The sequence below is a fragment of the Sorghum bicolor genome, chromosome 2 (assembly GCF_000003195.3).
Source record: "Sorghum bicolor cultivar BTx623 chromosome 2, Sorghum_bicolor_NCBIv3, whole genome shotgun sequence".
Lineage (NCBI taxonomy): Eukaryota > Viridiplantae > Streptophyta > Magnoliopsida > Poales > Poaceae > Sorghum > Sorghum bicolor.
Genome location: NC_012871.2, coordinates 705393 through 720094, shown reverse-complemented (window position 1 = coordinate 720094; position 14702 = coordinate 705393). Strand labels below are relative to the sequence as shown.

At 40.2% G+C, this 14702-nt stretch overlaps 2 protein-coding genes across 2 annotated transcripts; one reads left to right on the top strand and one right to left on the bottom strand.

Moving 5' to 3' along the window:
* On the top strand, nucleotides 213-1609 carry LOC8081605 (protein NUCLEAR FUSION DEFECTIVE 4). The gene has a single exon (XM_002461275.2). It carries the CDS (start codon nucleotides 224-226, stop codon nucleotides 1517-1519), a length of 1296 nt encoding a protein of 431 aa, XP_002461320.2. The 5' UTR covers nucleotides 213-223; the 3' UTR covers nucleotides 1520-1609.
* LOC8081604 lies at nucleotides 10317-11153 on the bottom strand. The gene has a single exon (XM_002459179.2). It carries the CDS (start codon nucleotides 11151-11153, stop codon nucleotides 10317-10319), a length of 837 nt encoding a protein of 278 aa, XP_002459224.2.

Here is a 14702-nt window from a genome sequence, read left to right as displayed (position 1 = left end):
CCCGCCGTGGGTCGTGCTGCTGGCCGGCGCCGCCATGAACCTGGCGGGGTACCTCCTGGTCCACCACGCCGTATCCAAGCCCGCCGCCGCAGCTCGGCCACCGGCGGTGTGGCTCATGTGCTTCTACATTTTCCTTGGCGCCATCTCCCAGACGTTCGCCAGCACGGGATCCCTCGTCACCAGCGTCAAGAACTTCCCCAACGACCGCGGCATCGTGCTCGGCATGCTCTTGGGCTATGCCGGCTTCAGTGGCGCCATCTTCACGCAGCTCTACCGTGCGTTCGGTAGCGGCGGCGAAGATGGCGCCACTCTTTTGCTAATCTTGGCATGGCTCCCCACTGTCGTCTCGCTGCTGTTTTGCTTCACCGTTCGTGTCATCCCACGAATCAGTAGCAGCACGGCGGCGACGGCGATGGGGCTTGCCGACCAGGAACGCAAGGGCGTGTTGGGTTTCCTTCGTGTCTCCGTCCTCATTGGCATCTACCTCCTCATTCTGAACGTCATGGAGGTGAAGGTACCCCGACTCTCGACGCATGTCTACCACATCACCAACACCTTACTCCTTTTCGTCCTCGTCGTCGGCCCACTCATCATCGTCGTGAAGCAGGAGTACCACCAGATCACCTATAATAAGCTTCCGCCGCCGCCGGCGACTCCATCATCCTCTTCTGCACCGTCGTCGTCGTCGTCCTTGCAGCAAGACGTGTCAGCTATGGGAGATCAAGAGATGAACTACTCGGTTTTGCAGGCTCTTTGCAGCAAGCACATGCTACTGCTCTTCATCACCACCGCCTGCGGCATCGGTGGCATCATGACGGTGGTGGACAACATGAGCCAGATTGGGCAGTCAGTAGGGCACTCACAACGCACAATCTCCATGCTGGTGTCCCTTGTGAGCCTGTCCAACTACGCAGGGCGTGTGCTGGCTGGCCTGGGCTCTGACTATGTGGTGGAGTGTTACAAGCTGCCACGCCCACTGGTGCTCACCATGACGCTCCTCCTCGCATTCTTCGGCCACCTTCTCATCGCCTTAGGTTTGCGAGATGGTTTGTACGTCGCATCGCTCATCATGGGCTTCTGCCTTGGATCTATATGGACGGTGTTGTTCGCCGTAGTGTCAGAGGTGTTTGGGCTCAAGCACTTCTCCACACTCTACAATTTGTCCACGCTGGCAAGCCCCGTGGGATCCTACGTGCTGAGCGTGCAGGTGGCAGGCCGTATGTATGACCATGAGGCACAGAGGCAAGGCCATCTCTGGCAAGATCTCGCCTGCGTTGGGGTTCAGTGCTTCAGGGCATCGTTCGAGATAATCGCCGGTGTGACGTTGCTAGGCATGGTGGTGTCCCTAGTGATGACGTGGAGGACGAGGGCATTCTACCATGCTAGGTTCAGTGATGCTGGTGGTGGTGGTGTCGCAATCACAGCCGTCGTCACGATAGATAAAAACATCAAGCAACAAGAGGGGTTGGCCGATCAAAACAAAACACTAGCTACAAGTCAAAGTCTGAGTATCTGCTAGATAGTACTATACTATATATATATATTGCAAGGTTTCAATTTATATATGTATATCTATAACTTATTAGTGTCAAGAAGGGTTAGCATTACATGAGGTTGCAATGCATTCTGACGACGACGTTATATATACCCAAATACGCCTTAGGCGTGATCTGAAAAAAATGATGTGATATACCCTATGTATTATCATTCCTTCAGTATGGTTAATTGGTTCGTTTTATTTGTGCCGGGAGCCCGGGATACATTATATATTGATGAAGAACCAAATACTCTTGTTAGGGTAATTTTAATTTTAGTGATTATGTGACAACATGACTGACATTCGTAGAGTGATTAGAGATCACTTTTTTATGTTTTGAATGTTTACATGTTCGTCGCCTTTGTAACTCACTTTAGATCTGGGAGTACCCAGTCCCAAACTTTGTACAAAACTTGGTGGCTCACGATCTCGTTTGGCTTTCTGCTAATTAAAGGCCTTAGAGGTGAGGTTTCAAAAAAAAAATGTTTACTAGTATAAATGGGGTTAGTTTCATGGATGTATGATGTAAGGAAAAGGGCACCTAGTAAGGGCCATATGTGATTTCGGTGGTTGATTGACAGTGTGGTCAAATATATTAATGTTGTTCGCTAGTATACCATGTATTTAGTATCTCAGATGCAAGGATAGATTTGGACAAAGGCAGTGTGAAGATCAAGTGATCAACACCTCAGGCCTTTTGAGCCTATTGAAAACTTAGAAGACTTGTAAGAAGTCCGAGACATCAAAAAGACATGAAGACAATGAAGCACTGCACACAGCACCACCAAAAATTTCCATTGATAGGTTGCACAGGGGACGGAAGTGAGACCACATATCAAGGCAACGGAAGTGAAGTGTCCACAAAGAGCTTGGCTTTTACGACTTGCTTTTTTTTTTGACAGAATCTTTTATGTCTTGCTTGTGAATTCATCTATATATGTAAGCGTACATCACCAAGAGGAAGCCTTGAAACACAGTCCGAACGTGTTTGTTAAGAGTGTCCGTCGGATTTGTATGGCGTATGGGATCTCGATCAACTTGGGCCTGCACTCCTGTCTGACCGTTATATATTGTGGGCTGGAGCCTGGAGAACCTACAACTATGCATGGGCCGTGCAAAGCGTTTTTGTATAGTATACAACTGAAAATGGCAGGGAGCTCTCTTTTTTTTAGCGATTATATTATATAACAAATGACAAAGATTTCTCTCTTAGAAGATGGAAATTTCAGTGCAGATAAAGCAAGTCAGAACACTGTTCATAAGGTATATTGTAAACAAGTACTCCACTGTCCTGCGATATATATAGCACATTCTAAAAATTTTAAGACAAATTAAGAGAGAACATAAAAAACGTATGTACCCTCGCTTTATTTTGTAATCAGACACTATCATCAACTTGATTAATAGTGATTGGCTGATAAATCAAAATTATTTAATGCAAAACCTCTAGAATGCATTATACTACAAATTTGAATACTAGAATAAACTATATTACAGGACGAAAAGAGTAGCAATAAGCAAGCAAGAAGACGAGCAAGGGGGCTCTCAATTCTGGCAAGGCCTGCCTTAAAACATTTGTTCAAATGGAGAGCATTATATATGGCCTTGTTTAGTTCACCCAAAATCCAAAAACTTTTCAAGATTCTCTATCACATCGAATCTTGCGGTACATACATGGAGCATTAAATATAAATAAACGAAATAACTAATTACACAGTTTGTATGTAATTTACGAGACGAATCTTTTGAGCCTAGTTAGTTCATGATTAGACACGAAAGTGCTATAATAGCCGAACCCAAAAAAATTTCACCAACTAAACAAATGTTGGAAATAGGGCGGGGCCACTTGTAGTTTTTGGCTGGATAGTTGGTTACTGGACGTGCCTCTCAAGATTGCCTATGAGAACCTGTATAAAATGGCAGGGTGCCATTTTGCTCTGTTCTTGATTGTTAGCAGGAAGGTGACTGGGGTTTGTTGATTTCAGGAGATCCCTTTGTGTTTCTGAGTTTGAAAGCTGAAATTATCTGCTGAAACTGAAGAAGATTCTGTGGTTTGGGCCTTGGAAAGACATGGATCCTACTACTCGACCAAATCTTTGTGTAGATTCCTGACCAATAGGCTGGGATTATCTGGAACTGGAAGAGTAGAGTTCGTCTTAAGATCAAATTCTTTCTCTATATCAGGTTTTTAATAACAAGCTTCAGGTGGGGCATAGTCTGATCAAAAGGGGGGTGGAAAGGTAGTGGAAAAATGTTGCTTTTGTGATTGTTGGGAATGTAACACCCGGGGTGTTACTCACGTGTTAAATAGCGTGCTTATAAGGCTAATAAAACTTGGCCGGTACCAGTTTTATGTGCTTTTGTTAATTAAGTCAACATGTGTGTTGCTAAGCAACCTTGCTTTTTTGTGCTTAAACACCTCTAAATATATGATGTTTTCGTTTAGGGTTTGTTTTGAAAAGATGCGATATGAAAATGCTTAAAAATTTCAAAAACCCTGGAATTAATCATGTTCGAGCTGGAGTACGTACCGTGAAGGTACGGTATAATCTTCTTGTGTTGACAAGGTGTGCTAAAAACAAAGAAATGAAAAATAGAAAATATACGTATGAGAGAGTGAAAGGTGGTGAGCAACAGCCGAGCCAAGGGGTGCTGGAGCAGGAGAGGTCAGCGCCGCGCGGGCGTCCCTTCGCCGCTGCCGGGAAGCGTGTGGTTGTGCGACCAGGTCGTCGCCGCCCTCGATCTCCTCCGCGAACCCCGGGCGTATCAGTTTCGTCGTACGCGGTGCTACGCCGCCGCCATGCCTGTTCCTGTGCGACGCCATGCCCGCCTGACGCCTGTCCCTCGCACGTCGCCGCTCACCGGCGCTGTGCCGCCATGCCGTCCGCTGTGGGCTGCTGTGCGGGCCCTCGCACGTGCGCGCGTCCCCTCCCGTAACCGCCGGTCCGGAGCCGCGCTCTCCGCGCCCTGTCCCTGCCTTCGTCACCGGCGGCGGCGCCTCTCTCTCTCTCTCTCTCTTTTCCTTGCTCCGTCTCGCGTTTTCCGCTGGAGCCCACCCCAGCTTCCGTTCGGGCGCCGCTCCCAGCTATCCTCACAGCCAAAGCCAGCAGCCCCACCACCTTTCATTCAGGTCCTCTTACTAAATTTTAGCTAACTAAAATTATTTAGCTACTTTTGAATAACTAGTAGAACTAAACTATTTTATTTCTTTTGTGGTCATTGTATTTGAAACTTTAGCTATTAATGTGACTAAAGTTTAGTTGGCTAAAGTTTAGCAATAGGAACCAAATACACCCTTGGTTTAGAAACGATAATAGATCGATGGGTCAACTTAGAGCAACTCCAACAAATATGCTATCTATATTATCTAGACAATTTTTATATTTTCAATGCAAAAATTAAAGTCCAACAGATATGCTATTTGATTTGCTAAAATAGCAAGTTTGTTATTCCTAAACTTTCGCTTGTCATATATAGCATATCATCTTCACTAGCAATTATATACAAAGGCTGTTATACTCTATGCTTTCAGTGAATTTTTTATTTTACACAGGGGCTAGATCTTGTAGTTTAGAATATAATTTTACCTAATCTCTTAAAGATGTTATTAGCGCCAAGCAAAAAGAAGACGCCTTGCCTTGTTTAGGCCTTGTTCAGTCTCTAAAATTTTTTGGATTTCGACACTGTAGCATTTTGTTTTTATTTGATAAATATTATCCAATATTAAAGTAATTAGGCTTAAAAGATTCATCTCACGATTTACAGACAAATTGTGCAATTAGTTTTTATTTTCATGTATATTTAATGCACCATGCATATGCCGCAAGATTCGATGTGACGGAGAATCTTGAAAATTTCGAGAACTAAACAAGGCCTAGTTCTCAAAATTTTTTACTTTGGGTTACTGTCGTATTTTTGTTTTTATTTGTTAAATATTGTCCAATTATGTACTAATTAGACTTAAAAGATTCATCTCGCGATTTACAGGTAAACTGTGCAATTAGTTTTTATTTTTGTTTGTGCAATTAGTCAAAATAATGATGGACAGTTTGCCTTTAAATCGCGAGATGAATTTTTTGAGCTTAGTTAGTCTATGATTAAATAATATTTATCAAATAAAAATAAAAGTTCTACAGTGTTCCAAAACAAAAAAAAATTCGAAACTGAACAAGGCCTAAAAAGTTTGTATTGGACACATGCATGAAATATTAAATGTAAATAAAAAAATAAACTAATTACACAGTTTGGTTAAAAATCACGAGACGAATCTTTTAAGCCTAGTTAGTCCACGATTAGCCTTAAATGCTACAGTAACCTACATGTGCTAATGATAGATTAATTATGTTTAATAGATTTGTCTTGTAGTTTCTAAACGAGTTATGTAATTTGTTTTTTATTAGATTTTAAAAATCTCTCCTCATATTCTTTCGACATATCCAATATGACACCTAAAAAATTTTACATCTCTGATCTAAGGCCCTGTTTAGTTTCCTACCTAAAAAATTTTCATACATCACATCGAATCTTTGGACACATACATAAAATATTAAAAGTAGATAAAAAATAAAATAATTACACAGTTTGGTTGAAAATCGCGAGACGAACCTTTTAAGCCTAGTTAGTCCATGATTAGCCTTAAGTGCAACAGTACCCATATGTGCTAATGATATATTAATTATGCTTAATAGATTTGTCTTGCTGTTTCCAAATAAACTATGTAATTTGTTTTTTTATTAGTTTCTAAAAACTTCTCTCAACATTCTTTCGACACATTCGATATGACCCTCCAAATTTTTTTACCTAAACAGGGAGGCAGGGAGCATGCACAATTTGGGAACTTTGGGTCCCATCTACAGTGAAGCATCGTGGTTGACATTGTGGCCATGTATAGTCTTATCGTAGCATCATTAATTAGACTGGATAGCTGTGAAAAACTCAGACCTTGTTTTTTTAAAAGATTTTAGATTTTATTACTGTATTATTTTCGTTTGTTTCTGACAAATATTGTCCAATCATAGACTAACTACGCTCAAAAGATTCGTCACATCGAATCTTGCGGCACATGAATAAAGCATTAAATATAGATGAAAACAAAAACTAATTACACAGTTTTTTTTAAATCGCGAGACGAATTTTTTGATTCTAGTTAGTTCATGATTGGACAATATTTATCAAATAAAAACGAAAGTGGTACAGTAGCGAAATTCGAAATTTTTTCGGAACTAAACAAGGCCTAAAAACTTTTCAAGATTTCTTGTCACATCGAATCTTACGAGACATGTATGAAGCATTAAACATAGATAAAAATAAAAACTAATCACACAGTTTGTCTGTAAATCACGAGATGAATCTTTTAAGCCTAGTTACTCTATCATTGGACAACGTTTGTCGAATAAAAACGAAATAGCTACAGTGTCAAAATCCAAAAAATTTTCATATCTAAACAAGACCTAACAAGAATTTGTTAATCATTCTAATTTGTATTTAATAAATATTGTATAATTATAAACTAACTAGACTTAAAAATTTCGTTACAGTTAATTATTTTTATATATAGTTAATATTTTATACATTATTTTTTTCAAGATTTTAATCGTATCAAATTTTTACACATACATAAAATATTAAATATAAATAAAAAATAATTAATTATACAATTTAGTTATAATTTACGAGCGAATTTTTTCATGCTGGTAGGGCGTAGTTGTCTCAGCAGGCCGTAGTCTCGCAGCAACGCGAGGTGACGTGACTGCGGGGCATGTAGCGGTACTGTGCAATGTGGAGGAACCTGCCTCCTACGCTAGCTATAGCTTTGTTGAGTTCAACAAAAATCAAAATTTTTTTAAAATTATATGTCAAATCGAATCTTTCAGCACATATGTATTAAGTATTAAATATATAAAAAAAATAAAAATTAATTGTATAGTTTAACTGTAAATCGCGAGACGAATCTTTTGATCCTAGTTAGTCCATAATTAGATAATATTTAACATAAACAAATAAAAATACTACAGTAGCGAAATACAAAATCTTTTCGTATCTAAACAACGCCAGTCGCATGTGACCTAGATGACTTAATTTATAGAAACCATATGTAATATTTGTATCTTTCAAATAAATTTATTAAAAAATAGATTGAATTTTTTTTGATAATTTTAATTATATACTATATATATTGATATTTTAATTAAAATTATTTCTCACCAAGCATAGATGATAATTATTTTGGGAGACAAAGAGTAGGAGTATATTGTAACTTTAATATATGCACACATACACACGCGTGACCCCTTGACGTCCATGTCCACACGCACACGCACAGCAGCAGCGGGCAGGCAGCGGCAGCGGGTGCAGGCTCGTGTTACATCTGCCATACATGACCAGTCACGCATCAGGGCACCTCCAGTGTAGTGTCTCAGCTAGTGTCAGAGCGAGGCCTCCTAGATTTTATAGAAAAATTAAAATCGTCAGCTTTCTCTCATGCGTTGCCTCGGCCTCAGGCCTCCGTGCACGGATTCTATTCAAGTGTGGCCTTGTTTAGATACGGCTAAAAACCCAAAGCTTTACAAGATTCTTCGTCCCATCGAATCTTACGGCACATGTATAAAATATTAAATATAGATAAAAAGAATAACTAATTGCACAGTTTATCTGTAAATCACGAGACGAATCTTTTAAGTCTAGTTACTCCATAATTAGACAATGTTTGTCAAAGAAAAACGAAAATGCTACAGTGTTAAAATCCAAAAAAATTTTACATCTAAACAAGGCCTGTATAAGGCCTTTTAAAGATTATCCAACACATCGAATCTTGCGACACATTAAGTATTAAATATAAATATAAATAAAAACTAATTATACATTTTACTTATAAATCACGAGACGAATCTTTTAAGACTAATTACTATACGATTAAATAATGTTTATCAAATAAAAACGAAAAAGCTACCGTATCAAAATTCAAAAAACTTTTTTGAATCTGAACAAAGCCTAAATCGAACCATCATACCTGCAAGGTTCGGTTAGCTGCCCTTAGCTATAGGGCTACGGTAGAAATCAAGTGATGGAAGGTCACTCGTGCGAAATAGGTGATGGTTACTACTATCACATGAGGGAGCAGGAAAAATGGATTTTTGAGTTTCGAAAAATTTTGGGAAATGGACACTGTAGCACTTTCGTTTATATTTGATAAATATTGTACAATTATGGACTAACTAGACTCAAAAGATTCGTCTCGTCAATTTTGACCAAACTGTGCAATTAGTTTTTATTTTCGTCTATATTTAATACTCCATGCATGCGTCTAAAGATTTGATGTGACGGGGAATGTGAAAAATTTTGCAAAATTTTCTGGGAAGTAAACAAGGCCGTGGGAGCAAGTGCAACAGTACAGCTCTAGGTCCACGTTTCTCCGCATGTGTCCGTTAGGGAATTCATAATACAAGACTCTATCATAGAGTCTAAGACAATTAATTATATATTATTTATAGTATTTTGCTGATGTGGCAGTATATTTATTGAAGAAAGAGGTACAAAAAACAAAACTCCAAGTCTTATTTAGACTCTAAGTCCACATTGTTCGAGGTAATAGATAACTTTAGACTCTATGACAGAGTCTGCATTGTGAGTGCCAGGACACTCATAATGCAAGACTCTATCACATAGTACAAGACAATTAATTACATATTATTTATGGCATTTTGCTGATGTGACAGCATATTTATTGATGAAAGAGGTAGAAAAAATAAGACTCCAAGTCTTATTTAGACTCTAAGTCTACATTGTTCGAGGTAATAAATAACTTTAGACTCTATGATAGAGTCTACATTGTGAGTGCCCTTAAGGACCATTGGTTATTAGCAGCGATGTGGCAAGTTTGAAGGCACTGGAGTTACAGTAGGCCTTGTTTAGATGCCAACTTTTTTTTGATTTCGTTACTGTAATACTTTCGTTTGTTTATATTAATTATTGTTTAATCATTTGAGGAGTTTTAGTAAGCGGGGAATGTTCATAGTAAAATGTACGAGAGTAATTTATATTATCGTTATCACATATTTACAGTAGCATCACATTGAAAATTATAGATTTAAAAAATTCAGAATTCAGTAGTTGACACAGTTGATAGTAGTTGAGACAGTAGCGCTGCAACAAGACAAATTATCAGATTAAACTTTTGACAGGCTTTCTTTAGTTTTGTAAAAAATTTAGATTTTTCGTTACATCAAATCTTATAACATTAAATATAATAAAATGTAATTAATTCTACAGTTTACCTGCGGTTTCCAGTCATATCTAGATAAAAAAATAACTAATTCCACATATAGTTTCTCGGGCGGCATAGAACACTCGTCACCTCAAATCTGGCGGCATAGAACATTAAATATTAAATATAAATAAAAGAAAGAAACTAATTGCACATAACGTACCGGGATATACGTGCTATTCAAAATAGTAATGTTTCACGTTGAGTAATATGCATGCTATCCAAAATAGTAATGTTTCACATTGTAATATCCGCAACGAAACCAGTTCATAACATGCAACCAAAGCTGACAACACATGCAACACATTGTTTCTCATCTCATCTCCAAGACTCCAACCCAATGTACAACACCAAAATACATAATATTTCCATTGCAGTGAACTAAACCATAAACCTAGCTAGGCTTTACAAAAGCTTGTGTCTTGTCACGCATATATTCCCAAGCAAATTCATCTCATCATCATCATAAGAGATGCAATGCTAGTTATTACCAACACTACTGTAATACTAGTAACACTAGTATAGGGTGAAAGCTGGGGTTTCATAAGGAAGGCACATATCGTCTTCGTCGTCCACACATCCTCCTCCCACTCCAATGAACCCCACGAACCGATGCGTCCACCGGCCGTCGGCGTCGTCGTCAGCATCCTCCTGCTCCCGACTCTCCCCAGACTCGTCACCGTCGTCGCTTGACTCGTACTCGTCTTCACTCTCGACGGCATGCACGACACGGCGGCCGCGGATGCGTTCGCCGAGGCGGCACGAGAGGTAGGCGTCGGCGGCCGCGTAGCGCACCTGGCCCCACGACAGCCTCTCCCCGTCCCACTCGCTCGTGGCGATCCACGGGGGCTTCTCGACGCGACCACGGGGGATGCCCAGCAGCCGGCTCGCCATCTCCGCCATGGGCGCGTTGCCCAGGCCATCCCCGGCGCTGCGGAGCTCCAGCGTCGACGCCACGTCCAGCCCGTGGTGCGCGCGGAGCTTCCGGCAGTAGGACTCCACGTTGTAGGCGGCGAACGTGACGCGGGCGTCGGCCAGGAACCGGCGCAGGATCCGGGGAACAGCGCCGCCGGCCTGCGCGATCTTGAAGACCAGGCAGCTGTTCCCCGCGCACAGCTGCAGCGTGCCTGGCCGCGGCTCGGCGCCGGCGGGCAGCTTGCGGAACGGCGGCGTCCACTGCACGCCTAGCCCCACCGTGAGGCCGTCGCCGTCGGCGGAGCCGCGGCGGCGGCGGCGTGGGCGGGCAACCATGGCGTCTAGGACAACGAGATGGAATAAGGCGAGAAGCCAAGAAGATGGAAGAATCGGGCAATGGCCGAGAGGTTTCTGAGCTTTACAACTGAACTGAGCCATGGTCGTATATATTTATAGACAAGTGTCGGTACCGGTTGCTTTGGTTTTGGTTTGGATAGGATTCTAAGCAGGCCTTGTTTAATAGTAGTTTCTACTAAAATCCAAAAAGTTTTCAAAGATTTTTGTCACGTCAAATATTTCGACACATGCATGAAGTACTACTAAATGTAGATAAAAAATTATTAATTGCATAGTTTATTTGTAAATCGCAAGATAAATCTTTTGAGTCTAATTAGTACATAATTAAACAATATTTGTCAAATATAAACGAAGGTGTTACAATAGCAAAATTCAAAAAAATTTCACAACTAAACAAGGCCTTAAGGCCTTCCATAGATTCCAAATATTTTTAAGATTTCTCGTCATATAGAATTTTACGGTGCATACATGAACAATTGAATATAGATAAAAAAAAATAACTAATTTCACGATTTATCTATAATTTACGAGACAAATCTTTTAAGTCTAATTAATCCATAATTAAATAATAATTATTTAAATACAAACAAAATTACTACGGTAGCTAAATTAATCTATTTTTTCGCGATCTACACAAGACCTTAGGCCTTGTTTAGTTTGGAAAATTTTTTGGTTTTGAATATTATAGTACTTTCGTTTTTAATTGATAAATATTGTTTAATTATAGACTAACTAGTCTCAAAAGATTTATCTCGTGATTTATAGACAAACTGTGTAATTAGTTTTTGTTTTTGTTTATATTTAATGCTTTATGCATGTGCCGCAAGATTCGATTTGATAGATAATCTTAAAAAATTTTTAATTTTTAGATGAAATAAAAGTCCTTAGAATACATGTCGGCACGTAAATCGAACCAGACACTGGAGCTGTCCTCACAAACTAAGGCCTTGTTTAGTTCCGAAAAGTGAAAAGTTTTCGGTACCGTAGCACTTTCGTTTGTTTGTGACAAATATTATCCAATTATGGACTAACTAGGATCAAAAGATTCGTCTCGTGATTTACAGCTAAACTGTGTAATTAGTTTTTGTTTTCGTCTATATTTAATATTTCATGCATGTGTCACAAGATTCGATGTGACGGGAATCTTGAAAATTTTTTGGTTTTCAGGGTGAACTAAACAAGGCCTAAACAAGGCCAAATGGATGATCCCGCCCTTGACGCGCCATGCACAATGGCACGGCAGTGCTGCTTCGATTTACGAGACGATTTTTTTGAGCTTAGGGTTTGTTTAGATGCATCTTGCGACACATGTACGGAGTATTAAATATAAATAAAAATAAAAAATATTTACACAGTTTGTCTGTAAATCGCAAGACGAATCTTTTAAGCCTATTTACTCCATGATTGGACAATGTTTGTCAAATAAAAATGAAAGTGTTATAGTGTCAAAATCTAAAAAATTTTTGGATCTAAACAAGCCCTTAGTTAGTTCATGACCGCACTGCAATCTAAAAAGTTTTCAAGATTCTCTGTCACATCGAATCTTGCGGTACATGCATGAAGCATTAAATATAGACGAAAACAAAACTAATCACACAGTTTGACTGTAAATCGCGAGACGAATCTTTTAACCCTAATTAGTCTATGATTAGACAATATTTACCACAAACAAACGAAAGTGCTACAGTATAAAATTTTTTCACATCCTTGCAATTCCGGAATCCGTTCCCGGTTTCCTTTGCAGTGGCATGGCATGGCATGGCTGGCTGGGCGCCATCCCATTCTCTCCGACGGGACGCTCTTTTCCTTTTGGGGCTGTAGAGCGCTTAAGGCCCAATGGGCCGGGTTCCTTCCTTTGCCAAATCTGCTGCCTGCCCACGATGACAGCCGCGGCCTCTGCGGATCCTCTCAACAAACGCCGTGGATGCATGTAATTAACCTTCACAAAAAAAAAAAAACAATCGCCGTGGATGCCATGCCATCCCTTTGGATTTCACACAACTTAAGGACCTTGCCGCCACTATCCCTTGCTAACTCGTCGCAAATACTTGCATGTAATTAACCATTACAGAGCTCTTATCTCTGTGTTTTGTGCTTGTGAGCATCTCCAACAGATATGTAATTGGACTATACATTCTAGAAATTTACTAAAAATCTTAAAAATTGCTCTCCAACAGTTATGCATTTGACTTATGCATTTTGGCAAACTTAGCATTTGATGGACCAAACTTGGTATTTTTGCATAGGCACAATGGCTTGGCAATTTTGATATCCTGAGTTTCCTGGACTCTTTGTCGTGCGCGACCTCCCCACGCGCTGCGATAGTTTTCCGCGATGACTCCTCCTCCCCGCGCGAACTCTTCTTTCCCGCGCGACGTGAACTCTGCGACTTGCGACTTCGTGGACTACTGGCGCACGACGGAACTCTGGCGAACTACGACTTCTAGACTGGCAGACCGGGAGGCCGCGATTCACAGAAACGGCGGTGACTTGCGACTTTATGGACTAGGGGCGGCGGGCGACGAAAATTCCCGCACAGAGAAAAAATCTCGCACAAAGCGCGCCAAACAAAAAAAGATCCCGAACAAAAATAGTTGGGTCCACTATTTTGGGAAATGCCAAGTCAAAAATACCAAACACTTAGAGATGGACTTATTTTTCCTTTGGCAAAACGTTTAGGGACTTGGCAAATTTTAAGAAATGGCAAATTTCAATTTTATAACTGTTGGAGATGCTCTTAGTTGCTTATTATTTCTTTCCACGGCAATCTAAAGGATTACCTTGTCTTGGCTCTTGTTGTAGCTAACCGTAAAACTCTACTTCCAACTAATGAAAAAAAACACGTGTCATCTGGGCACGTTCACCAAGGTTTTGCTCTGACCAGTGTACAAATATTCCATCCATTTTCTGAAAAGGCAACTGAGATTGTTCTGAATACGAGTATTAAGCACAGTGATCAGTTTACTTGGTGTATGCTAGTATTAAAGAGAGTGCTAATATAATTGAGTGTGCACTGGGACTGTCTTGTATTGTCATGGGAATGCATGCTTTGCAAATCGTGCTCACGAACCAAACTGCATATCCTCCTAACATCAAAGATAAGGCCTTGTTTAGTTCCCACCGAAATTCAAAAAGTTTTCAAGATTCCCTGTCACATCAAATCTTGCGGTACATACATGAAGCACTAAATATAGACGAAAATAAAAACTAATTACACATTTTGTCTGTAAATCGTGAGACGAATCTTTTGGCCCTAGTTAGTCTATGATTGGACAATATTTGCCACAAACAAACGAAAGTGCTACAGTAGCGAAATCCAAAAAGATTTCGCATCTAAACAAGGCCTAAGTAGATGATTAGTCAACTAGGTTATGTGTAGCATCTGGGTAGCAGAAAGGCCCCTGCAGCTTCCATCACTGAACTGAACCTAGCACAGAGTCATAACTGAACAAGTTCCTAGTCAGATGGTCATCAGTGCAAACGCAAAACTGAGTACTGAGCTCTGGAAAAAGAAGCAAAATTCCAGAAACAGCGCTGTGCAACGATGAATGAAATCAACGTCAATAGATCGATCAAAGTATTTGCGACTTTATCTAAGGTGATCATATATAGAACCATTGCGTAGCAAAT